The sequence below is a fragment of the Macaca nemestrina genome, chromosome 16, assembly GCF_043159975.1.
Source record: "Macaca nemestrina isolate mMacNem1 chromosome 16, mMacNem.hap1, whole genome shotgun sequence".
Classification (NCBI taxonomy): domain Eukaryota; kingdom Metazoa; phylum Chordata; class Mammalia; order Primates; family Cercopithecidae; genus Macaca; species Macaca nemestrina.
Genome location: NC_092140.1, coordinates 18,955,526 through 18,979,981, shown reverse-complemented (window position 1 = coordinate 18,979,981; position 24,456 = coordinate 18,955,526). Strand labels below are relative to the sequence as shown.

At 45.3% G+C, this 24,456-nt stretch overlaps 1 protein-coding gene and 1 long non-coding RNA gene across 3 annotated transcripts in view; one reads left to right on the top strand and one right to left on the bottom strand.

Annotated features, from left to right (window-relative positions):
• The window catches only part of LOC105477293 (uncharacterized), a 93,361-nt gene that overhangs the window by 35,133 nt on the left and 33,772 nt on the right, over positions 1–24,456 (top strand). The gene's annotated exons all lie outside the window — the stretch shown is intronic.
• On the bottom strand, positions 6,179–8,626 carry LOC105477285 (SRY-box transcription factor 21). Its single transcript, XM_071081153.1, has one exon. The coding sequence runs from the start codon at positions 8,620–8,622 to the stop codon at positions 7,792–7,794; it is 831 nt and encodes a 276-aa protein (XP_070937254.1). The 5' UTR covers positions 8,623–8,626; the 3' UTR covers positions 6,179–7,791.

Below are 24,456 nucleotides of genomic sequence, written 5' to 3'. Positions count from 1 at the left end.
TCTCTCAGGGAGGAACTTTGCGGAGGGGTCAGGGTTGGCGGCCCCTGGGTCCTCCGCCGTCTCCTGATCTTCCGCCAGTCCCTCCACTCCTCCGCCCTGGGCGTGCCTTACGCAGGTGAACCTGAAGGTGCGTCTGCAATGCTGCTGTTCCATTCTCGTTCTCGTAGATTCTTCTTCTATCCTCTCTCTTTGCCTTCCGTTTCGCCCAGCACCCACTTTTCCTACGCTGCTCTGAAGAAGTTCTCTATTTTCTGTCTCAGGCTCTCCGTGCGTCCTTTCACTCGTCTTCACCCGGCCAGTCTATGCAGGCAGAGTAAGGCCATGTAGGCGACCATTCGGATAATCCAATTTAAAAGAAACCCCCTTACAAAAATCCAGCTAAGCGGGAGGAGCGAGGGAGAGCGCTCGCGCAAATGTTTGTTGTGCAGAATTCCCCTGTGTGTGTGCGCAGTCCCAACCCCACACAGTCTCCCCTGGATCCTGATGCGCTCCCGCATTGTGATGACTTCCAAATCTGGGGTTTACCACGTGGTGACCAATAAACAGGGGTACACTCCAAACCCACTGGATGACTATGTGTGCGCGCGCACGAAGGAGCTTTTGTACATGCAATACCCTCAGGGCAGAAAGTGCTAAAGGCTCCCCTGAACTCTAGGACACTACCTGAGGGGGACTCTGGGGAGGACAGGCTGGCTTCCCAGGAGACACTGCAGAGCGATGACAAATCCACCTGCAGGTGGTGACAACTCTAGGAAGCCCCGCTCACCTCCTGAGTTCGAGAAAGCCCCTTTAAAGGTAGTCCGCCTTCTGCAGACACTCCTCTCCACTCCCGACCTTATGAAAATACGGCCCTAGTGGAGACAATCAATCTGAAAAGCTTCACTCGGTCTCTGTTATCCTAGGTTGTGCCTTTCCTTTAGGGAGTTCAAGCTTTCTGCAAATGGCTAATTACCTTAGGATGATCCCAAAATAAAATGGTAGGGGTGGGCTAGAGAAGAGTGTGCTCAAGTGAAATCGACAACTAGTAATGTCGTCCCTGGAAGAGAGTCTGAAGACATCCTGGTAATTTCCCGTAAGAAATCTGGTTTTACTGGTGGATCTCCATAGAATTCTTTGCCTAGAGGCTAGAAATGAGTAATAGGTCGTGTGTCTCTAAGGCCTGGGCTAATGTGATACATACTTTCAAGAAGAGCAACGGGGTGTTTACAATTAGTACCTAAATTTCTTGTTTGAAAAAAAAAAAACAAACAAAATCCCGAAATAACCCCTCCCCCAATCAAGCACGAAGCTCAAAGGAGGTGGAAATCAGGTGGAGACATTTTCCGAAGGAATTAAAAAGCCAACGCCGATTTTATTTCCCCCAGTCAAGCGTGAGTGATGGGGCGGCAGCGCAAGGGCGAAGGAGTCCATCGGACAAAGCTTGCAGAGAGGGTCAGTGGCCTGGAGGCAAGGGTGGCGGGGTTGGGGGTGGAGGTCACAAAAGTAGAGCAACTGAGCTCGCTGCCTAGCGGTGCCACTTCCCTGCTCTGCGCGGAGGCTATCGTCGAAGGCCTGGAGACACCTTGACCCTGGAAACCCAATCCAGCAGGTCCCTGCCTCCCCACAAATATCCCTCGCCCCAAATCGCTGTGCGTTTTGTCTCCTCAAAGCGACGCCCAATGGATTTATTCAGACAGAGTTCTTCGGAAGTTTTTCAGATTTTTCAATTTCAAGAATTTGCATGTTTTAAGTGAAGCTGAAACCGCGAAGGCTCAGGTTACACTTTAAAATATGCAAGGCTTCCGTGCGGCCCCGACATTTGGTAAGGCTCAATTGTTTCTTAAGAAAAAGAAAAAAAAGAACATTGCTTTGAGAATTTGGGGTGCCTCCCCACTTTGGCACAATTCAGAACTTCATTCCCGCCGGCCGTCCAGGAGGTCGACAGAGTGGCTGGCCAGAGCTACCTCTCAGTCCGCGGCGCATTCGCAGGGATGTGTCAGCTGGGCAGGCTATAATTTGCATTTTTCCATTAAGTTAGGAGCAGCGCTGATAACGACTGGAAGTTCGACGGCTGGGTGGGCCCGCGACCCGCAGGCCTGGCAAGCAACCATCGGAAATAAAACAATTGATGTCGATGGCGGCAAAGGCCTCTATGGACGCCTCCAGGGCAGAGCAGGGAACCAAAGGGCATCCCAGATCTCCGCGGGTTCGAGCCTTGCCTCGTGGGGGACAGGAGGTTATCTGTCCCGTAAGGTTCAGTCAAGGACAAGGAGCCGGGAGGGGAAAAGGGCAGGAGCCAAGGGGAGAAACCTGAAAGAGGCAAACTTTAAATATATCCTAATTCTTTAAGGGGGTGGGTTATGTATTTCTTTGCAACCTCACAGCCTCACCATCCTCGGCTTTGGAGTGGATTTGGCAGTGAGGACAAGGATGGAACACCGGTAGGGCAGTAGTTGCTGGTCTCTTGTTTATTCTCTTTTCCAGCGGCCCAGATAGGCTGGAGGCAAAACTCCCAGCAAGCGGGGAAGCGACCATCCCGCGTGGGACCTTTCTCCCAGGGGTGGGTTGATGAAAAAAGAAAGTCCTCCCGGGGAAGCCCCTGGGTAACCCCCAGCCCCTACCCTTATTAGGAGGCCCGAGTTTCCCCCATTAAACTTATATTCATTCATTCATTCCACGACTATTCACTGAGCACCTATCATGTGCCAGACACAATATTAGACTCTCGAAAACGCGGCATAAATGGAAACTAGGCCCTAAAGCCAGAGCCTCAGGACTGCCTCCCCGGAATGTTTGAAGATCATCGAGTATCTTGGAATTGCCAGGCTCGCTGCTCCACAGATTCCAGCGCGGGACAAATGGACACAAGGAAACATAACTTCTGCATAACTTTTACTACTTTCCTTTTTTCTTTTTTCAAGTAGCAAAGGACCATTAATTAGAAGAATAATTACTGCTACCCTATATTATCCCAACCTGTTCAATTTCTATCTGCTGCAGACAATGCTAATAATGGCAATTATTGCTTCTATAAACATCCCGAGGCAGCACTGTTCCCCCCGCAGTGTGTGTGTGTGTGTGTGTGTGTGTGTGTGTGTGTGTGTTTAAAGAATATATATAAAAAGTTCCTCGGCTCATTTGCATAGCTTCATCTTTACCTTTTCCCATTCAGCCCTTGCAAAAGCATATCTATTCAAAGCCCTTGCAAAAAGCATATCTATTCAAAGGGCATTTAGTCCATTTCTTTCTTGGCCGGTAAACCTATTCATCAATTGTTCTGCCTTGTAGATCGCATTCTAATGCTAATCTAGCGTGTTAAATATCTTTTTGTTCCCCTTTCACCGTTTTGTCATTCAGTTTATCCAGTTTTGGTCACCCATTTTATTTATTTATGCGCCTGCTCCTATTCAGGGGCTCATGTATTTTTTATTATGTTGTTTCACTGTCACGCAGTGTCAACTTAGTCTATTCAATGGGGGCTACTTGAAGGCCGGAGGGACAAAGCGTGTACACATTGCACTGCTATTCATTCCGGCCAGCTGGATCGGCTGAAAAAAAAACCTTGTGAAAAGAAACGCCTCACAATGGACACAGAAGAAGTGCACAATGCTAACAGTTTTCCAAATACCACTGATTGGTTTCTTCACAATGAGGAGAAAGCCGCCGCTTTTTCTTAGCTCCACTTCAACAAACAACACTCTCACAAAACCTCCCAACCCTGCGTTTTGTTCTCGGACAAAACCTCCTCGACTGTCTAAACGCTCCCACTGAAGGACAAAAAAAAAAGAAAGAAAAAAAAAAGGATAAAAAAAGCTCTTTTCACCATTTCCCCTTTTTCCCCCCTGCAAGAGAGAAAAAAGAAAAGGGAGGGGGGGAATTGTCAGTGCATTAATAATATCAGTCTTTTAAAAGAAGAGGGCTGACCTTTGAGATGCACTGGGCTGAGGGAGAAAGAAAGGGGGAGAGATTAATAAAGTTTGGACGGCTCCCTCGGCCTCCGCTGGGCCGCGGGCGCAAGAAAGACGCGGACCCTCGAGAAGGACCAGTTGCGGGAACTTCGCTTGCCTGGAGGATGCGGCTGCCCCGGCGGCCGGGAGCGCCCGCGCCGAGCCGCGCTCTGATTGGCTGGCGAGGCGGTCCCTATCTGCTCCCGGGAGAGTGGAATCTTCTCTCCATCTTCTTCGCCCCGAGCCTGGGGGTGAGAGGGAGATCCGTGGTGCTTTCTCCTATCTTCTTGAGGGAGGGGGAGGAGGAAATTGTCAAGGGAAGTAACAATCGCGGCCAGCTCCCCTGGTGTCCCAAAGCCACCCCCTCGCGTGACAGCGTCCCCAGCACCAGTTCTTACTGCTTACACAGCGCAATTCCACCTGTTTGCACAAAGCCCGAAGCAACATGCCTGGCCCCTTGGATACGAGGCTTGCTTAAAGTTTTGGGGCAACGGTGAATACCAAAGAAATTGCATCATGGCTTTTTAAAAAAACCTTGAAAAGAAACGAAAATAGAAGAACAAAAAAAAAAAAAAAAAAAAGGGAAAGAAGAAAGATGGAAGAAAGGAAGGAGAGAGAAGGAAAGAAAGAAAAATGGAGAAACAGGGAGAGAGATGGAGACAGACAAATAGATGGAGATAGAGATCGTGAACCAGCAGCAGCTCTCTGCCCAGTCACAGCTCTGCATTTGTGGGCCACTTTCAGACTCTTACACCACCCACCCCCCGGCCTTTCTCTACTCTCTCTTGCCCCAGAGCCGCTACCCCCGCTGCAACCTCCTACTTCTGCACAGTCTAACTTGGCAGGAGGCTCTCTGCAGGCGCAAAACTCGCCAACTTGTTAGCAAGATCACTACAGTCAGAATGGGTGATAAACGAGTCTGTGGGGCCTGTGGAGGTCCTCAAACAGCCGCACAATCTGTCGGCGATGTGACCCTGGTGCTCACCCCCGGCATCCTCACCCCTCCTCTTACCCATCTTTCCAGTTCTCTTCTCATTCATCAACAACTCCGGAGCGTTTCTCCCAGAAAACGCTGATCTTTGGGAAAAGGGGAGGGGGCGGAGAGGGCGGGGAATCTTCAGGCAGAGGAGGCGGCCGAGCTGGAAGGCTCAGGGTGGTAACTAAGATTTAGGGCTGGGGTGATTTCCAGCGAGCCGCAGGAAGTTCCGTGTTGAGAAGGGATGGGCTGCTACAAAAGGGAAAGACGAAGCCTTGAAAGGATTTAATTAACCGTGTCAGGGATAATTACCCCTGGACAGTCCAAATTAGTTTTGCATAATCGCTCAGAACCATATGAATTAACTTATAATATTGCAAAGAGCTCGGGGAATAACAGGAGAGGGATCATTTTAATTAGTGAATCAGGGTCAAACCAGCAGAGCCTATTTCTCACATTTCCAAAACTTTTCATGGTTTTTAAAATATTATTCCGTTGGGGGAAAACAATCACTTTAAAGACTTGGGTCGTTTATAAAGATGTGCAGCTCCAGAGATGGTCTCAATGGGGAAACTGGCTTAAGACTTGTATATAGTAGCTTGAGAATTTCCATTTTGGTTGGCTAGAGGGGTGGCGAGCTCTTCCTATAGTTATTTTTTTTTCTGACAGTCTGTTATGATTTTTCAAACTTTAGTAGAAACTTGTCTAGCCCTAGACATCCAACCCTTTCCATTTGAATGCTATACTTCTATTTTAATGCGATTAGCATAACAAAATTAAGTCCTAAAGAGGCCAAAAGTTGTACTTTGTCATTAGTAGTGATTATCCTTCCAAATAAAACCTTAAGGTGTAAACAAGGAATACCCCAAAGATAGGAAAACAAATTACACTGATTTAAGTGGTGGGGCTCTTCAACTAACAAGATAAAGTGGTCAAGCAACTTTCCCCTCTTAAAATGTTACTAGAAACTGCTGAAATGCTTTGAAAGGTCTGGATGTTTTCAATGGGCTCTGTTCTATTGGTTCATGAATGCCTTTTTTTTGTTGTTGTTAAAGCTAATAGAACGACTTGGGCTGTTTTTTTAAAATCTTTCCTATTCACGATTAAAAATGTGATAAATCAGGTTTTTGGCTCTGAATAACAATGGCTTGATTTAGATTTCCTAGTAAATCTATTCAAAAGTGAAACAAAGGGTGCTTTTGGAGGATACCTTACACTTCACCTGGACCAGGCACGTAAGGGCAATTCAGATACAAATCTTGTTAGGAACTCAACAAGAAATAGAAGATTTTTCTCTTTTCCCTGGTTCAGGCTTTATTTAAACTCTTTGTTCAAAAAAAATGAACAGAGTGATAGTCGGATTCTAATTTACAGATATACCTTAGACGTCTAATATTAAATTAGAAGATCACACAAGAAAATCATTTACACATAAAGGTTAAAACCATAGTTAAAATTTTAAAAACTTTATATTACATAAAGCCAAAATGAAACTAAATACATGTTAGCCAACTTCATTCACAAACATTAGTCAAAATATATACATTTAAAAAGAAACAAAAAGCTAATAATTCAAGGTTTCTTTTCTCTAAAATGTGTTTTATCGTAATTTGCAAATGAATTGCAGGTGATCTAAAAAATAAGCCAATTGAGGAGGGAAATCCAAAACACATTAAACCAGCTCAACTTGGGAGAGAAATGCTAGCTGAAAATGAGAGACATCTGTTGAAACAATTCTGTGCTTTTTTTCTTCAGTTTTGCTAAATAATAAATATATAATTACCAGACAAAAAAGTCTGATTTAATCTTCGATAAAATTGCGATTCTGAAATAGTTTCGCAATTTTTAAAAGTTAACTTTGATATTCGCTCCACATGTTTTTGAGTCTAAAACCGACTCAAACTTAGGGCAACGAAAATAACACATTTTCCAAGCCTCAATGTTTTCACTGACATATACACATTTACAGTCTTAAGGTGAACTCAGCCATAAGGGGAAAATAGGAACAGTGCCTTTTTCCTTTTTTGTAAACTGTGTCAGAAATCCAAGTGAGTGGACTCAGGCAGACTTCTAGTAGTTGGTTGTTTGTTTAGGAAGAAAATCCAATTGACAACTTTCATCTCACAAATATTTCTTGCTTGCGTTTCTTGCTCTTGAGAAAGAGCTCTTGCTCTGATTTGCATATGGCGTGATAAACAAAAGAAACTGTGATCATCTCACACAAAAGGCCAGATTCGAGCCGGTTACTGGTCAAGAATGGATCCGGTCTGGGAGTTCTGCTTGAGAGAACAGAGATCTGCAAAGTTCAAATAGTACAAACAGGGAGGCAAGGCTGCTCAGAGCCATCCCACTCCCAGAAACGAATGACACAAGCAGCTTTTCCCGTGTGCCAGCCATTTCAGACCTCACATTTGAACAGAGTGCATGCAACACGGACCGGGAGGGGGTTGGGGGTTGGGGGTTGGGGGGCTGAGAGGCGAGGAAGGAGAATGAGAAACAAAAAACCGACCATGAAACTTCCAACAAAACTGGGAAAGGCCAACATGTCAAAAAGTTACTCCTCCACCTCCGTGGGTCAAAACGCAACAGGTTCCGAAGTGCAAAGCAAACACCAGCTGCTGCCGGACACAACCGCCCGCTTTCGAGTTGGCTGCCGAAGTGCAGGTCTGAAATGATCCTGCGAATTCACAGGCCCGCTCACCCGCGCCCTCGAGCGCTTGGCCACTCCTGCCCCGCCTGGCCTCTCTGCCTCTGCCTGGCACCTATACATTCTATGTACATACAAACCGGGTCCCCGGTCGCGGGAGGGCGCACGGGGAGGCCGCAGCGCTCGTACCTATACATATGTACACGTGTGCACACCGGTCCTCGCGAGGCGGCCCCGCGGGGTCATAGCGCGGCAGCGTAGGCCGCGGGGTAGGGGTCCAGCTGGGGCTTGCCCATGCCCGGCAGCAGGATGTAGGCGAGCGGCGGCTGCAGCCCGGGGCTGGGCCACGCGCTGCAGTTGCACGGGATCATGTAGCCCGGGTTGCCCGGGCTGGGGTGCGAGTGCGTGTGCCCCCCGGCGGCCGCGGCCGCCGCTGCAGCCGCCGCCGCCGCGCCGTGGAAGGCGCCCGCGCCCGCGGTCGGGTAGCCCAGCGACGACGCGTACGAGAGGCCGGACGAGGACGACGAGATCTCTGCCATCTTGGAGCCCAGGTCCAGCAGCGAGTAGGGGCTGCCCGCGGCGGCGGCGGCGGCAGCAGCGGCGGCGGCGGCGGCCGACTGCGGGAAGAAGACGCGCGCTGCGGCGGCGGCGGCGGCCGCGGCCGCCTTCTCAGGATTGGCAAGCAGCGACTCCGGCACCAGGCCGCCGCCCGCCCCCGCGTGCAGCCCGGCGCCCGCCTTGAGCGCAGGGTGCTCGGCGTCTGCCACGCCGCCCAGGCCGTAGGGCACCGGGAAGGCGAACTTGTCCTTCTTGAGCAGCGTCTTGGGCTTGCGCCGCGGCCGGTACTTGTAGTCGGGGTGCTCCTTCATGTGCATGGCGCGCAGACGCTTGGCCTCGTCGATGAACGGCCGCTTCTCCGACTCCGTGAGCAGTTTCCACTCGGCGCCCAAGCGCTTGCTGATCTCCGAGTTGTGCATCTTGGGGTTCTCCTGGGCCATCTTGCGCCGCTGAGCCCGCGACCACACCATGAAGGCGTTCATGGGCCGCTTGACGTGGTCCACTGGCTTGGACATACTCTCGCCCTGCCGCGGCTGCAGCCCGCCGCCGCCCGGGCCCTCGCCCTCGGCCCGGAGGAAATCAATGTTGGCTGCCCGCGGGGACCCGCTCGGCCGGCCGGGACTCGCCGCGCCCCACGTCGCGCCCCGGCGTCGCTCCCGGCCCAGAGGAGGGGGCTGGAGGACCAGCCCAGGGCCACACCGCGCCCCGGGCCGCCCTGGTGTCTCCGGCCGAGCGCTCGGGCAGGTTGTCTCTGGGACACTCTAACTTCTCTGCGGTGCCTCCTCCCCGCGGCGGCAGTTTGCCCTTTACGTTCTTTGGGTCCTTCGTCTCCAGTGGCGTTTGCTGGTGAGCTCCCGCAGGTAGCGGCGGCCGGGCAGAGCGCTCCTCCTCCTCGGTCGTTCTCTCTTAAATGCAAAGCGTCCCCCAAAGTTGCGTCGCGGAGACTCCACCAAGTTGAGCCGAGGAGCCCGCCGCCGCGTGCTGCCAAGTGCCAAAGGGGGCTCTCAGCGGCTGGAGTGTTTGGGTTCTCCTCGGTGACTTTCTCATTTGACAGAAGCAGATGGGGGTGGGGAGGGCGGGGAGGTGGCCCTGGAGGAGGAAGAGGAGGGGGAGGCGGAGGAGTGTCCAGGCGTGCCACGAGAACGCAGAGCGCAGCAATGGATATAAGTACAAATACAGCAGCACCAGCCTGTCTTCTTGGCTCCGGGCAGGGTGCGCCGATGGGAAACCCCCAATCGGCTGGGTGGTTTTTTTTTTTTTTTTTTTGGAGGGGGGGAGCTGTCCCCCCCAGCACCTGCCTCTCGAGTGTTCCTCTCCCGCTGCTGGACTGACGGGTGGAGCGAGGAAGGAGGGTGGATAAGGCTTGAGCAAGCGTGGGTCGCCCGGCCTCAGAGGAAATTCTCCCGGCTCGCCGAGGAGCCGCGTCCGGCCGTCCCCCGGGCCATGCCAGCTCCGCTCGCTCCCAGCCCCTTCAGGCGCGCCTGCCGACTTAGGGCTCCCGGAGCTCGCCGGCCGCGGAGGGCAGCGCAGCCTCCACGCGGCGCCTTAGGCCTGGCACCGGCCGCGTCCCCGCCTCGCTCTTCTAGGCAGCCGCCCGGCACTTGCAAGTAACTTCGCCCAAGTTTCCTGCGCCGCGGCGCTCCTCTCGGCGCGCTCCTGGGAGCGTGCGCCCGCGGCGTCCGGGGCCCCTCTGTCCTCGCCGCTGCGGCCAGAGCCGAGCCGGCGCAGGGGCAGAGGTGCTGGAGGAGAGTTAAGGAAAACGCGCCATCACCTCAGTTCGCAGGTCCGCGCTGGGGCAGCTCCCGCTCTCCCCACTCCCGCGGCGCAGGAGGGCCCTGCTCAGCCTAGGCCGCCCTCTGCACCGGCTCAGGTGAGTGTGGCTACCTGCGTGTGTGTGCGCCCGGAGCCGGCACTGGGTGTGCATGTCCAGCCGCGGCTGTGAGTGTATATCTGGGGGCCTGCGGAGGAGGTGGAGCCCGGGACTCCGGGAGGGAGGAGGGATCAGCGGAGCCGCCTCCCGCTCCCACACCCCCAGGACCTCGAATTAACAGATCCCCCCCGTCCCCCGCCCCTTCCCAATCCTCCTCCTCCCACTCCTTTTCACTTGAGAGCAGGTTTAGGCGAGTGGAGAGTCCGGAGCGCGCCGCGGAGTCTGCGCACTGTTTGGCGTTTGCAACCCCTGGTGTCATCCGGCTACCCAGGCCGGCCCGGCGCACAGCTGTCCCGGTTGCGGCCCTGGGAGCCTCGCCGGGAAGAAGAAGGCGGCGGGCACGAGTAGGAGAACCTCTCCAACTACGGAGGAAGAGGGTTAAGCTTGGGGAAGGGGAGACTCACCCTTGAAAATGTTTGAGACTGTTTCTAGCAAGAAAGTGCTCATTTTCCTTGGAGGTCCAGGTGTTGCTTGCAACAGATGCTTCTCGCATTTTCTTGCACTGGTGATGCACCCAGTCAGAGGTAGTGGGGTGAAAAATAGCTCAGGAGGGAATAAGGACACTCTTGGCAACCTTTCCGAAAAAGAGCTAGCCCAGGCTGACAGTATGCATCCTTAACTGACTATTCAGGTCTTTAAAAATTGTTTTGTCTTTTGTTGTGATCCTGGTCGCCAGAACCATCTATATGCTGATCTCTTTAAGGTACAGTTAACTTACAGTGTCTCACATGCACAACTAAGGTGAAGGTGTTTAAAATCAATAAGTGTAAGTAGTTTCCCTGGAAGAGAGAAGTAAAACGTACCAGTCACTCAATGCTGGAATATTTTTATGCTAAGCATAATTTCCTTCTTTAGTAGTTAGAGCAGTTTTAAAAAAAAAATAGTTGACACGATGCAGAAGTCAAACAGTATGATTCTGTTTCCGTATTTTCCTCACTTCTTGGTATGCTGCAGCACACTTAGAACATGATCTGTCTGGAGGTTTTATTCACATGGTGGCCTGCCCTTCAGGGAGAACTTGCTTGCCTTCTTTCTTTGGCAGTTTGGATTTGACCTAGCCCTGTGGTATGTGCAAGTAGGAACATCTACAAACGGTTAACTCTTTAAGTCTTCCTACGATTTATGTTCAGTTCATTCAGATACACACACACACACACACACACACACACACACACAAAAGCTTTGATTGTAATTATGAACGTGAATTAAAACTGTTTCAGGTCATCAGATTTATTTAAAAGTTAGGCTTGTTTTGTTCATTGTAATAAAAGAATAGTGACTTAAAAATTACAGTCGTGATAACAGAACTGTGAACAGCAGTGGCATGTGGTTTGTGTTTTTCTGAAGATGTCATTGACAAATGCTTATTTTGTATCAGTTATGCCCTTGCATTGTTAAGACAATTGGACTGATTTCTCCAGAACCATATTCCTTTACAGGCTCTGTAAAGACACCCTTGTCATTCACAGACTCTGGCTGGAGTAATGTGAAAACACTAGCATGTGTAATTACATAGACTGGAATATTAAATGTACTGTTTTGTGATAATTAACTACAAAATTATCATCCCTGAGCTTTTCACCTACTGACGTGTATAATAGGTTTGAGACAAAAATACTATACACTGGCACACAAAGAACATATGTATGTATAGGGCACAAGACATGAAAGCTGTTATTCACTAAATATTGTGAATAAAGTTAAATCTAGTCGTGAAAATTATTTTGACACATAAAAAGGGAGGATTGTGAAAATGTGTTTTGTATTAGTGAGTTAAGTGATTTTATACTCTTCAAATTTAAGTTTAAAAATCTACTGCAATAAATTATTACATTAGAAGAAATGTTTGTATATATGATTGAAATGTATGCTTATATGTGCAATATCTTATAGGAATAATATATGTAAAGTTCCTTGGATATAGTTTTTCCAGTATACATTTACAATATTGTCTGTCTAGTGATATTAAATGAGCCAAATTTGAATACTCTCAAGTCCAAGAATGTTGAACTGTGTGAAACAAAGGTGTCATAAGAAGAAAATGACTATTTGTGTGCTTGTCTATTCACCAAATGAATCTTCCCACATTTCAAAATAGGAAAGATTTGGTTTTAGTTTTTGGCTTCTAGGGGATCAATATTCTTGGCCTAACCCTTCACAACCAAGGAAACAGCCTTCATAATCATCCATGCATTAAAGAAAGGCAACGTGGCATTGCTGTTATTAATCAACCTTCACACCTCTTGCCTGAATCTGGTTGAGCTTTTAACAAAGTAAATTTTCAAGCCATTTTTATTCATATGTACCAAAATGTAAATTCACTTTTAATTTCCTCCTATCTTGTGTTTGAATTGATAGAGGCATATTTTTATTCTTGCTCAGTTTGTCCTAAAGATGAAAAAAAATCCCAGCGTATAGGAAATAGAATAGTCTGTGTGAGTGAATAGTGAGGGAAAATAAATTGAAAGAGAATTGGTAAGTTTGATGGGCTTTATTTTGTCAACTCTTGATTGTAAACACCTAAAGAACAGTATAATTTGATCAGTATATTTCATGTGGGTCTGTATTTCCCTTGTGGCCACAGTGATATCGGTGATACAAATGTATCTAATCAGAAACTGAGTGACACTCACTCCAAAAAAAGTTGTGGGCCTGTGTAAATTCAGTTTTCTCTTTTCTCCCTTCAGTTCTCCCCAGAAAATAGTCTCTTTTCAATTCTAAAACTTTCACTAGGAGGCAGCAATGAGATTGCTGGGGAATAAAAAATACCTTGGTAACACGACAGGCTGGCTTGCTTGCTTTCTCTTCCACAAAGGAGGGAGAATACTTGGGTCCCAATATGAACAGAATCGTTTTTCCCCATCGTTTCATCCTCCTCTCTCTCACTGGATTTTCACCCAGGTGGCTCACTGTCACATTTGTCTAGAACCATAGGGATGATAAAGCAAAGCAGCAAGCCAATGGGGTAATGAGAGGTGACTAGATGGAAGTGATGGGCAGTGAAGGTGATGCCTTCAAAGTGCAGAGTCTGAATAATCATTCATGCACACTGAGAGCTGGCAGCTGTTGTTAGAGAATGTTGGGGATCTGTTCTTAAGCAAGTGCAGTGAAAGAATTCAGAAGCTTTCATACCTGCATAGAGAGGTGATATAGCCTGTTTGTCCTGTTAAGAAGGAAATGAGAAGACTATGACAACAGCCAAGCCTGAGGCTTTTGTCACAGCTCTGTGGTCTCATTTCTATTAGCCCCCAAAAGGGGGAAAATCCCAAACACATGATCTCCATAAAGCCCGAGAGACAAGAGCTGTTTGAGGTCAACAGTCATCATGGAAAGCAATGGCTGTCAGAGTGCCCCTTCACCAGTGCCTGCTAATTTTTTATCCTTTTGAGATTTCTGTCCTTTTATTCTCACTGTTCCTGCCACACTTAAACCTCTGCATTGTGTTAACTATATATTTTTTTAAAAAAAACTACTCTTAACTACTAAAGAAACGGGGAATATACAGATCAATCATGGAGAACACCTTTCATCATGTCTCCTGAGCAGGGCTCAAGCAGGCTGACATTTCAAAAGGAGCCTTACCTAGAGGATAGAGCGGGAAAAAACAATGTCAAAAACAGTCCCTTCTTGCCCCCCGCCCAGAAAAAACAAAAAACAAAACAAAACAAAACTCTGAGAAAAAAGACAATACAAATAATTCAAAACAGACAACTTCACAAAGTACCTATGTCAAATCCCAAGAATCCTATAAAAGCGTAATTTTCTTAGGATAAGAGTCTTTTTTGTTTTGTAAATGAGAGGGAGCTAGTCTTGAACAAGACTAGAAATGAATGAGGAGGGTTGGACAGTGAGGGTGTCATTGGCCTGTGTAATGAAAACTTCCAGCCTTCTGTAGCTATTACATGAGGAGACTGGCTTTTGGTAGGGTGGGGTTCTCCTTGTGAATTTCATCACCAACCATGCCCCCGTTTATTTTGAGAAAGAACAAACCGAGAAAGGGGGTTCTCTTAAATATCCCAGCAGGGTGGTAGATAAGCCATGCTTCTGGCTTTACAGAGGTCACTCTGACTGTCCCCTTTTCCAGCTTCTGGATTGCCCAGCCCTGTGCTTTCCTCCTACTCAGATTCAGGTTCCTATCTAAGGACGGGTCTGCTTTAGAGCTCAATTGCTGAGCGGCTCTGCTTCTTAAAAGAATAAAAAAATACATAGCTATCAGTTATTGAGTTCTTAAGATACCGCACCTTTTGCACACATTATTCTATTTAACTCTTAGGAAAACCCTATGATGTAAGCATTACCATCTCCAATTTGCAGACTGGGGAATGAAGCCTTAGAGGAGATGAGTAAGTAACTTGCCTAAAGTCACACTACCATAAGAGGAAGAATTGGGATTTGAACTAAGCTGATGTTTTTAACCCCCAGCACTTAGAGTCCCAATAGAAAGCTCAGCCTCTTTCCAGCTCAGATTCCCAATTCTATTTCCCCAAGCTTTCTGTGACTCACTCAGCGCCCACTGCCTCTGTGAGGGAGTAGCCCAGTGGCAATCTCTCCAATAAGGCATTCTAACCCCACATCAACGACACCCCTATCAGAAGAAGCAGTTTCTCCAAGTCCCATCCCTGCTGTTCTGGGGCCAGGCCTCCCCTTGCTCATGTAGCCCTCAGCACAGATTTGGTGTCAGCTGCAATCCACTATCACTTACTCCCTAGACCTCCCACTGCAAACACTGAACAATTGCCTGCCCTGAATAAACCCAATCTCTACCCTTTCTCTGATAGCCAAAGGCTGCTCCAACAATGTTATCTAATCTCAGTCTTTATTTTCTCCCAACCCTAGTTGTCCGGCCTTTCCCTCCCTTTCTACCTTTCTTTTGTGAACCCCAAGTACACAAAATCGGTTTAATCACAGTTCGTGACTCATGATACACTCTCATAATTGGTCCATCAATGGCCTAGTTTTCTTTAGTTAGTTATATTTAATAATTTAACAAGTGCCTTTGTGAGTCCACCACTCAAAATAAAACCTGCCAATAAACCTATGTATCTAACTAAATGATCTCTCCAGTAAATTCTCCACTCGCCTTGCTCAACCCAATGTAGCTATTTTCATTCCATTGATTTTTATACAGTTTTTCATCTAGATGTATGCTTAAATGTTTTTATTTTATTGTGTTTTTAACATGGAAGTTTTCATAAGTTAAATTTTTTGTATGTAATCTTTATTGTCTATCTTTTGTATATAATCTTTATTGTATAACTTTGGATTCATCAGTGTTACTGCATGTCACTGTAGTTTATTCATTTTAGCTGCTAATATTTGGTTGTGTAAATATACCACAGTTTATTACTTACTGTCCTGTTGATGAGCATGTGAGTTGTCTTCAGTTTTTAACCATTGTGAACTGACTGCTATATGCATTCTTGTTTGTGTCTACTGTTGGACATGCATACAGGTGAAAAGCTGTAAAAATGGGAAACCCGCCTAGTGCTGTACCCTTTTTCCAAGTAGATCCCTTTGAGTTTCTGTTCACTTTTGATTTTTTTTCTAGGCATTCGGAGGTTTTTATATTTTTGTCCCAAGTTTTTTATTTATAGGAGGGTTGGTCTTACAGGAGCCATTTCTGTGTTACCAGCATCCATCTGAAATTGATTTTTATGTATAGTATGAGGTTTGACATTTTTTCCATATGGATACTCAATTTTTTAGAACCATCAACTTTAAAAATTGCATTTTTATACCGCTCATGTGTGCTACCTTTGCCCTAAATAAAATTGATGTAAGTTGGTTTCCGAGCTATTTTGCTTTATGTTTAAATTTTTTTCTATTTTTGCCCCATATTGCACTATCTTAATTCTGATAAGGAGCAAGTCCTCGCATCATTTTCATCTTATTCAAAAGTATCTTGGCTATTCTTGGCCTTTGCATTTCTATATAAATCTTAGAACAGATTGTCAGGTTGCAAATACTCTCTCTCTCTCTCTCTCTCTCTCTCTCTCTCAACAAGGTCTCGCTCTGTGGCCTGGGATGGATTGCTGGGGCATAATCATGACTCATTGAAACCTTGACCTCCCAGGCTCAAGTATCCTCCCATCTCAGCCTCCCAAGTAGCTAGAACCACAGGTGTGTCCCATTATGTCCACTAATTTTTAATTTTTTTGTAGAAATGGAGTCTCTCTATGTTGCCTAGGCTGGCCTCGAATTCCGGGGGTCAAGAGATCCTCCCATCTCAGCCTTCCAAAGTACTGAGATTACAGGTGTGAACCACCATTCCTGGACCCAAATCTTCTTTAAAAACTGATTTTTTTTTTTTTTTTTTTTTTTTAGACGGAGTCTCGCTCTGTCGCCCAGGCTGGAGTGCAGTGGCGAGATATTGGCTCACTACAATCTCTGCCTCCTGGGTTCAAGCAATTCCCTGCCTCAGCCTCCTGAGTACCTGGGATTACAGGCGCCCACCACCACTCCAGCTAAATTTTTTTTGGTATTTTTAGTAGAGACAGGGTTTTCATCATCTTGGCCAGGCTGGTCTTGAACTCCTGACCTCGTGATCCACCTGCCTCAGCCTCCCAAAGTGCTCAGATTACAGGTGTGATCATTTTTTAAGAAACTTTTTAATTAAGACTGCTATAAATCTCTAGGTTGATTTAGGGAGAATTGACGTCTTCACATTGTTAACACTTCTAATTCATGAATTTAGTATCCTTCTATTAATTTCATTGTTTTGTGGGGCGTGGTGGCTCACACCTATAATCCTAGCACTTTGGGAGGCCGAGGCGGGTGGATCACGAGGTCGGGAGTTAGAGACCAGCCTGGCTAACATGGTAAAACCTCATCTCTACTAAAAATACAAAAATTAGCCTTGCATGGTGGAGCACACCTGTAATCCTTGCTACTAGGGAGGCTGAGGCTGGAAAATCGCTTGAACTCGGGAGGTGAAGGTTGCAGTGAGCTGAGATCATGCCATTGCACTTCAGCCTGGGCAACACAGTGAGGCTCCATCTCAAAAGAAAAAAAAAAATTCCATTGTTCTTTCATTTCTCTCAGTAATATAGTTTTCTGGTAAAATTCTTACACATTTATAATTCCTAGGTTTTTAAAGTATTTTTGATACTACTACAAATTGCATATCTTTAAGATGATATCTTTTTAGATTTATTTTGTTTTTTTGAGATGGAGTCTCACTCTGTCACCCAGGCTGGAATGCAGTGGCACGATCTGGGCTCACTGCAGCCTCCGCCTCCTGGTTTCCAGAGATTCTCCTGCCTCAGCCTCTGGAGTAGCTGGGACTACAGGTGCCGGCTATCATGACCTGCTAATCTTTGTATTTTTAGTAGAGATGGGGTTTCACCGCCGTAGCCAGGCTGGTCTCAAACTCCTGGCCTCAAGTGATCTGCCCATCTCAGCCTCCCAAAGTGCTGGAATTACAGGTGTGAGCCATAGCGCCATGCCAAGATGATATCTTTTTTTAAAAGATAGTGTCTTTTCAAGAATTTTATTTTCTGTTTGTTGCTGGTATATAGAAATACAATTAATTTTTGTATTCTGACTTTGTAAGTAGCTATCTTGTGAAACCATTTTTATTTTTTATTTTTTGTTGTTTTGAGACAGGGTCTCACTCTGTCACCCAGGCTGGACTGCAGTGGCCTGATCTCTGCTGCCTGCAACCTCCACCTCTTGGGTTCAAACGATTCTCATGACTCACCCTCCCGAGTAGCTGGGACTATAGGTATGTGCCACTATGCTCTGCTAATTTTTTGTATTTTTGGTAGAGACGGGGTTTCACCATGTTGCCCAGGCTGGTCTCAAACTCTTGGGCTCAGGCAATCCACTCACCCATCTTGCTCTCCCAAAGTGCTGGGATTGTAGGCGTCAGCCACCACACCCGTCCCCAAACCATTTTTACTTCAAATAATTTATTTGTAGTTTTTTTTTTTTGAGATTTTCTATGTGCAAAATCATATCATCTGTGAATATGGAGAGTGTTCTTTCTTCCTTTCCCATTCTTAAATATTTTTTTTATTCTTCTTGCCTTACTGCACTGTCTAGAGTCTTCAGTTTGTTGCTGAACAGAATTTGTGATGGTAAGTGTCTATCTTTTACTTGATCAATGTATGACATAGCTGGGGGTCACCTTACTCTTTTCAGAACTTAACCTAGTCCAGCCCTGGTCCCACTGCCACTCAATCACATACATCTATGCATCTTCCTGGAATTATGCTTGGTTATGCTTTTCTTAGTTTAGAGAGTTGACCAAACAAGTCATCCAGTCTTTATCTCTAGAACAAGAACTCCACCTGGTTTAGTCCACGAACTCTGAACACTGAAGGAGTAACTCCTTCCTTAGTTCCTCCACCAGCTTAGCAGAGATTTTTGCCAAATATAATTGCTCAGCACTTGCCTGGTTATGGTATTAGGCTGTTTGTCTCAGCTTGGTTTTATGCTGCTGTGCTATCTGCATCTCACATTAGGAAACATGGCCTCAGTACCTGCACCATTAGGCACAAACTCCAGAGTCCGTGTCGCTGGGCCAGTTTTCTGTAGTTTCTTCCACTGCTTCTGGAGCACGTGACTGCTTGGTTCAGCCTCAGTGCCTAGTGTCTTGAAAACAAGCCAAGACCCCCAATCATTGCACATGCTCCAAACATTTAAAATGGGACATTTGTTTTACCCAAGAGCACAGTGTTCTCTTTCTCTAGAGGCAGGGTAAAATAACCCATGAGCAAGCAAATGCCATAACTCCTCCTAATTTTTGTAACTGGAATGTAATAAGAGGACACAAGACAGGAATCCTGAAGTATTTAAGAACAGTGATTAGTCTGATAGCAATCTGCACCTAATCATCCCAGCTGCCTGAAAAGTTAACTCATGACCTCAGTGGACTTATCACCCCCTGGTATTTGTAGAGCCACATTGTAATTTAGTGCTTTGTTTGTGCACTAAAGTGTTTCTATATACTAACTTCCTAGTTGACGTGTCCTTTTGTTCATTATCAGCCGCCAATTTCACATTCCAGTCGGTTGTCAGGAGTGGCTAGACTCTCTGATCATAGGCAAGCCTGCAGCACTGCTTTTCAATACACTTTTAAAATAGTATTTGATGTTTATGCATGTATATTGTCTACCAGCAATTATATCTATTGCTGTCAAACAAAGCCCTGGATTTGATTTTTTTGTTTTTAAAATTGTCTTTATTTACTTGAGGCCAAAGGGGGCATTCATTGTATCACAAGGCTGGCTTTTTAGCAAAATTCTGACTTTACTATAAGGACAGGTGGCAGTGAGTTAAGGGGCTAGCAACAACCTGACAGGAAAATACTATCTGATGGATCTATGGAGTTGCTTTTTCTTTTTTTTTTTTTTTGAGACAGGGCCTTCCTCTGTCACCCAGGCTGGAATGCAGTGGTGCAATCTCAGCTCACTGTAGCACTGACCTCCCAGGCTCAGGTGATCCTCCTTCCTTAGCCTCCCAAGTAGCTGGGACCACAGGTGTAGGCCACCACACCCAGCTAATTTTTGTATTTTTTGTAGAGATGGAGTTTCACCATGTTGCTTAGGCTCATCTTAAACTCCTGAGCCCAAGCAACCCGCTTGCCTCAGCCTCCCAAAGTGCTGGTATTACAGGAGTGAGCCACCATGTCCAGGCTGGAATTGCTTTTTCTATTAACCTTTTCTGACACAACTTCAAGAGGCTGAGTTGACTAGTTCCTGCTTCTTCATATGCTGGATCACCTATTATTCTAGTGCCAGTACGTCTTGGTTACAATTGTTAACTCATATGTGTTTCCTTACTTAACTTTAAACACCCCAAGGGCAGGGACCATATCTTACTGATCTTTGTATCTTAGCACCTAGCAAGGCTCCTGGCACCAAATAGGCACTCAATAAATTGTTGATGAATGAACGAATGCATCAACTACATGCTCTGATTCGGTTTGTGCACAGCCAAGGAGAAAGCAGAGGTTCAGGACTTAACCTCGTGATTCAGACATAGGATTATTAAGCTAATCTTAATTAATTAATTAATCTTAATGAAGTCTAGAGTAGTGCTGGAAATGAAATGACTTAAACAATGTTTCTGATACCCACAAGTAATGCTCCACGTTATTGCCTCCTATCATCAGTATAGTTCAAGTATAATCTGCCCTACCTCCCCTCTTCTACCAAACAGTTTGGTCATTATGTAAATACTTAATTTTAAGTTGCTATTAAGGATATCTGTAACAAAGGCAACAGCTTTTAAGTTTTCATGGCCGGGCGCGATGGCTCAAGCCTGTAATCCCAGCACTTTGGGAGGCCGAGACAGGCGGATCACGAGGTCAGGAGATCGAGACCATCCTGGCTAACACGGTGAAACCCCGTCTCTACTAAAACATTAAAAAAAAAAAAAAAAAAAAAAGTTTTCACTATAGAAATTGTTCAGTCTTACTGGGCGCGGTGGCTCATGCCTGTAATCCCAGCATGTTGGAAGGCTGAGGCAGGCAGATCACCTGAGGTCAGGAGTTCAAGACCAGCCTGGCCTACATGGTGAGACCCCTGCCTCTACTAAAAATACAAAAATTAGCTAGGTGTGGTGGCAGGTACCTGTAATCCCAGCTATGCAGGAGGCTGGAACAGGAGAATTGCTTAAACCCAGGAGGTGGAGGTTGCAATGAGCTGAGATTGCGCCATTGCACTCCAGCCTGGGTGACAAGAGGGAAACTCTATCTCCAAAAAACAAAACAAAACAAAAACAACAAACAATAATAAATTGTTCAATCTCTGTATTTATTTGTTTACTTATTGAGATGATGGAGTCTCGCTGTGTTGCTAGGCTGCAGTGCAGTGGTGTGATCTTGGCTCACTGCAACCTCCGCCTCCCCGGTTCAACCGTTTCTTCTCGCTCAGCCTCCAGAATAGCTGGGACTACAGGCATGTGCCTCCACACCCAGCTAATTTTTGCAGTTTTAGTAGAGACGGGGTTTCACCATGTTGGCCAGGATGATCTCGATCTCTTGACCTCATGGTCCGCCCGCCTTGGCCTCCCAAAGTGCTGGGATTATAGGCATGACCCACCACACCCGGCCAATCTCTGTTTTAAAATGTACTTTGACTATAATATGAAAATTTATCAGAGTAAATTAAAATATGCTTTTGTATTTTAATAAAATGACTGGAATAGCAACATGACTGGTGTACATTTTCATGGGATACTTTCTAAAAATTACATTTTTTTTTTCTTTTACATGCTGTTACTGTGAATAATATAACTTCTACTCTGAATTCTGCGGACCTGCGGTGATAGAGCTTAGGGAGCTCTCAGGTGTGCTTAAGGTGTGCTCATTATTTTTGTTATGGCAGCCTGGGATGAGTATTAGAGCTCAATTTCCAAAAGCTCCATTTGATTCACAAAAGAGGGGTTTGGGAAGAGGGCAGGTGATGGGGGACTTAAAGATTTTGTTTTGATCTTCTGTTATGGATTGAATTGTATCCCCTCTAAAGTCATATGTTGGAACCCTAGAGTGGCTGTACTTGGAGATGAGACCTTTAAGGAAGTAACTAAGGTTAAGTGGGGTCAAAAGTGAGGCCCTGGTCCAATAAGATTAGTGTCCTTAGAAGAGGAGACACCAGACAGCTGAAGTGCTCGCTCTCTCTCTCTGTCTCTCTCCATATGTGTGTGTGTGTGTGCATGCGTGTATATGTGTATGTCCCCACTCACAGAAAAAGCCATGAGAACAAAGCAGCCATCTTCAAGCCAGGAGGAGAGCTTTCACTAGAAATCAAACCCTGTGATACCTTGATCTTGTACTTCTGGCCTCCAGAACTGTGAGAAAATAAATTTCTGTTGTTTAAACCCTACAGTCTGTGGTATGTAGCAGCCTGGGCTAAATATTACAAACTTCTATGGTGTTTGAAGTTTTCCATCAAAAATTTGTTTTTATGTTACTTTTGTCAAAAAAAAAATAGCTAATAAATGTAACTCCCACCCACTGATAATTTAGCCCCTCCTCACCTCCAAAATGAAGTTTTTCATTCTGGAGCAGGTATTATCCTCAAATTTTGCTGGCTCCATTTATAAACACAGAATAGTGTAGTGGCATAAACTGTGAGAACTGGCGATGCTTTAATCTTTTGTCTCAGACAAACAGAGATCTGGGTTGCTGGGCTGGGACTGAGGTGCTCTAGATGGGAAGCTGAGGCAGGGATCTTTGAGACAGAACTATGCTTGGGTGAACTCTGCAACGCACGGGGTGAGATCAAAGTGGGAGAATTTGTAGGGGGTGGGTCAAGAAAAGTACCATGAGCATTGATTCACACTATACTACTTTTAAAGAATCAGTCTACAAGGAGTTGGAATGACAGGCTGATGCTTAACTGGGTGAATCGTTGATTTTGTGTTACTGTAGCAATTTAATTTATTGTAGAAATTACTGAAAGCAGCAGCAATTACTGAATGCTCAATGGCTACAGACTTTATGGTAGATTAAAGATTGAGGCAAATTCTTTGTTATTTCTTCATTGAGAGGTGAAGTGTAATAACTCACTTGAATCTGGGTTGCCGTAAGTGACTTGTTTGATCAAGATGACACTGCAACAGGTTGTCATTTGGGACTTCTGAGTCTCAGTTGTAAGAAGCTTTGCAGTTTCTACCTAGGTCTCTTGGTCTCTGGGAGTCTTGGGCTGCCATGGGAAAATTTCAACTATTCTAAAAGTACCTGTTTAGAGAGGCTTCTGATATACAGTACCCATTTATTCAAGCCTTCTAGCCATTCCTGCCAAGGTGCCAGACACAAAAGTGATGCTGTTTTAGACCCTCCAAAGAGCTCATCCACCAGCAGAATACCATCAAATGATCTCTGTCGTGCTATGTGGGACAGAAGAATCACCCTGCTGAACCCTGCCCATATACCATACCTATAAAATAAGGAGGTATAGTAAAATACTTGTAATATTAAGCCATTAAGTTTTGGCATAGTTTGTTATGCAGCAACCAATAATGAGAACAGAGTTATTACAATTAACCAAACAAACCAGTCTACTAGTTTGCAAGTTGATTCTGTTGAAGGTTCCTTAGTTCTTTTTAACCCTGAGGAGCATGATTTAATACCAAGTAAAGGGGGAAAACATACAGTTTGTAAAGTATGTAGGAGGAGACTTTCTCTTGATACAAGAATAATTGCTCAACAGTTGGAGAAATTCTGTAGGTGACACCCTACCCCTTATAAAATTATACAGTTTTGGGTGGGGAGGATCAGGAACAAGTTAGCCAGAAACCCCTCAGCGTGGCTGGGACTCTGTTGTAATCTCTCCTGGTTCCCAGTAATGGCTCATATTTTTTAATCCTGAAAAAAATTGGCCTTTTGTTCGTCACTGCCTAGATAGAAATAAACTCTCTTTTCCAGATTTTCTGGGAGTAGCCAGTCAGGCACAAACTTTTACTTTCCTCAAAGAGAGACAAATTTTCTCTGATCACATATATCATTTTTCAGCTGTATGATTGATTATAGCTTAAGGGAAATTTTTTTTAAAAAGAAATTGTCCAAATCTGAAGTATTAGATATTATAATTAAAAACACAAACACACAGAAATATCATATTTTATACTCCTTGGTAATATTTGTCTATTGTTGAGGGGATTCTGGAGTCACTCAACATAGTCCTAGTTTTAGAGGCTATGTTCAAGACTACATCCCTTTTTCTTTTCAGGCTCATAATTTCTAATTTTTAAAGTTTTGAAATATATATGGATAAATTATCTTCATTAGACTGAGAAAATGGAATGTTTTTACATGAGGGCCAATTACACATCTAATAATGATAGTGTTTAAAAGAAGAGTAGAAGCAGAAGACATTGCTAGAGGACACAAAGTTTTACTGAAAAATTAACATATAATAACATACTTCAGTGATGTTTATTTGGTGGGGTTCCATCTACTTTGCTTTAGGCATCGGCTTTTTGCTTTCATCTCTTTTAGGGAATATGTTGCTTAAGGAAAATATTAGTAATGTCTGTAGAGCTGGGTTAATAAATTCCATTGCTGACTGGACTCCTTACTTAATCTGATAAATCAGTGGTTTTGTGGTTTCTGAAATCAGCAGAGCCCATCAATTAAAATACATACTGCAATTAATGTTTTTAATTATAAGCACTCCAAATAAAACATTATCAGAGAGAATAAGTAATATATGCTGAGAAGGCGGTACACTATACAGAACAGCACAATATAAGTAACACTAAACTGGAAATCAAACATTCTGTGTCTGAGTTCCACCTTTGCTTGATGCTAGTTGCCAGCTTAACTTCTGGAGTCCCAGTCTTCCCATATGTAAACTGGTAGTAATAATACATCTTCAGGCTAATGCACAAGAATATGATGATTAGAATAAAATGAGGCAATGCAAGTAAATGATAAAATGCTATTTCTTTTTTTGTTTGTTTTGTTTTG

Excerpts from the sequence above, each read along its gene's own strand:
- LOC105477285 (XM_071081153.1), bottom strand. The coding sequence starts at position 8,622 with ATGTCCAAGCCAGTGGACCACGTCAAGCGGCCCATGAACGCCTTCATG.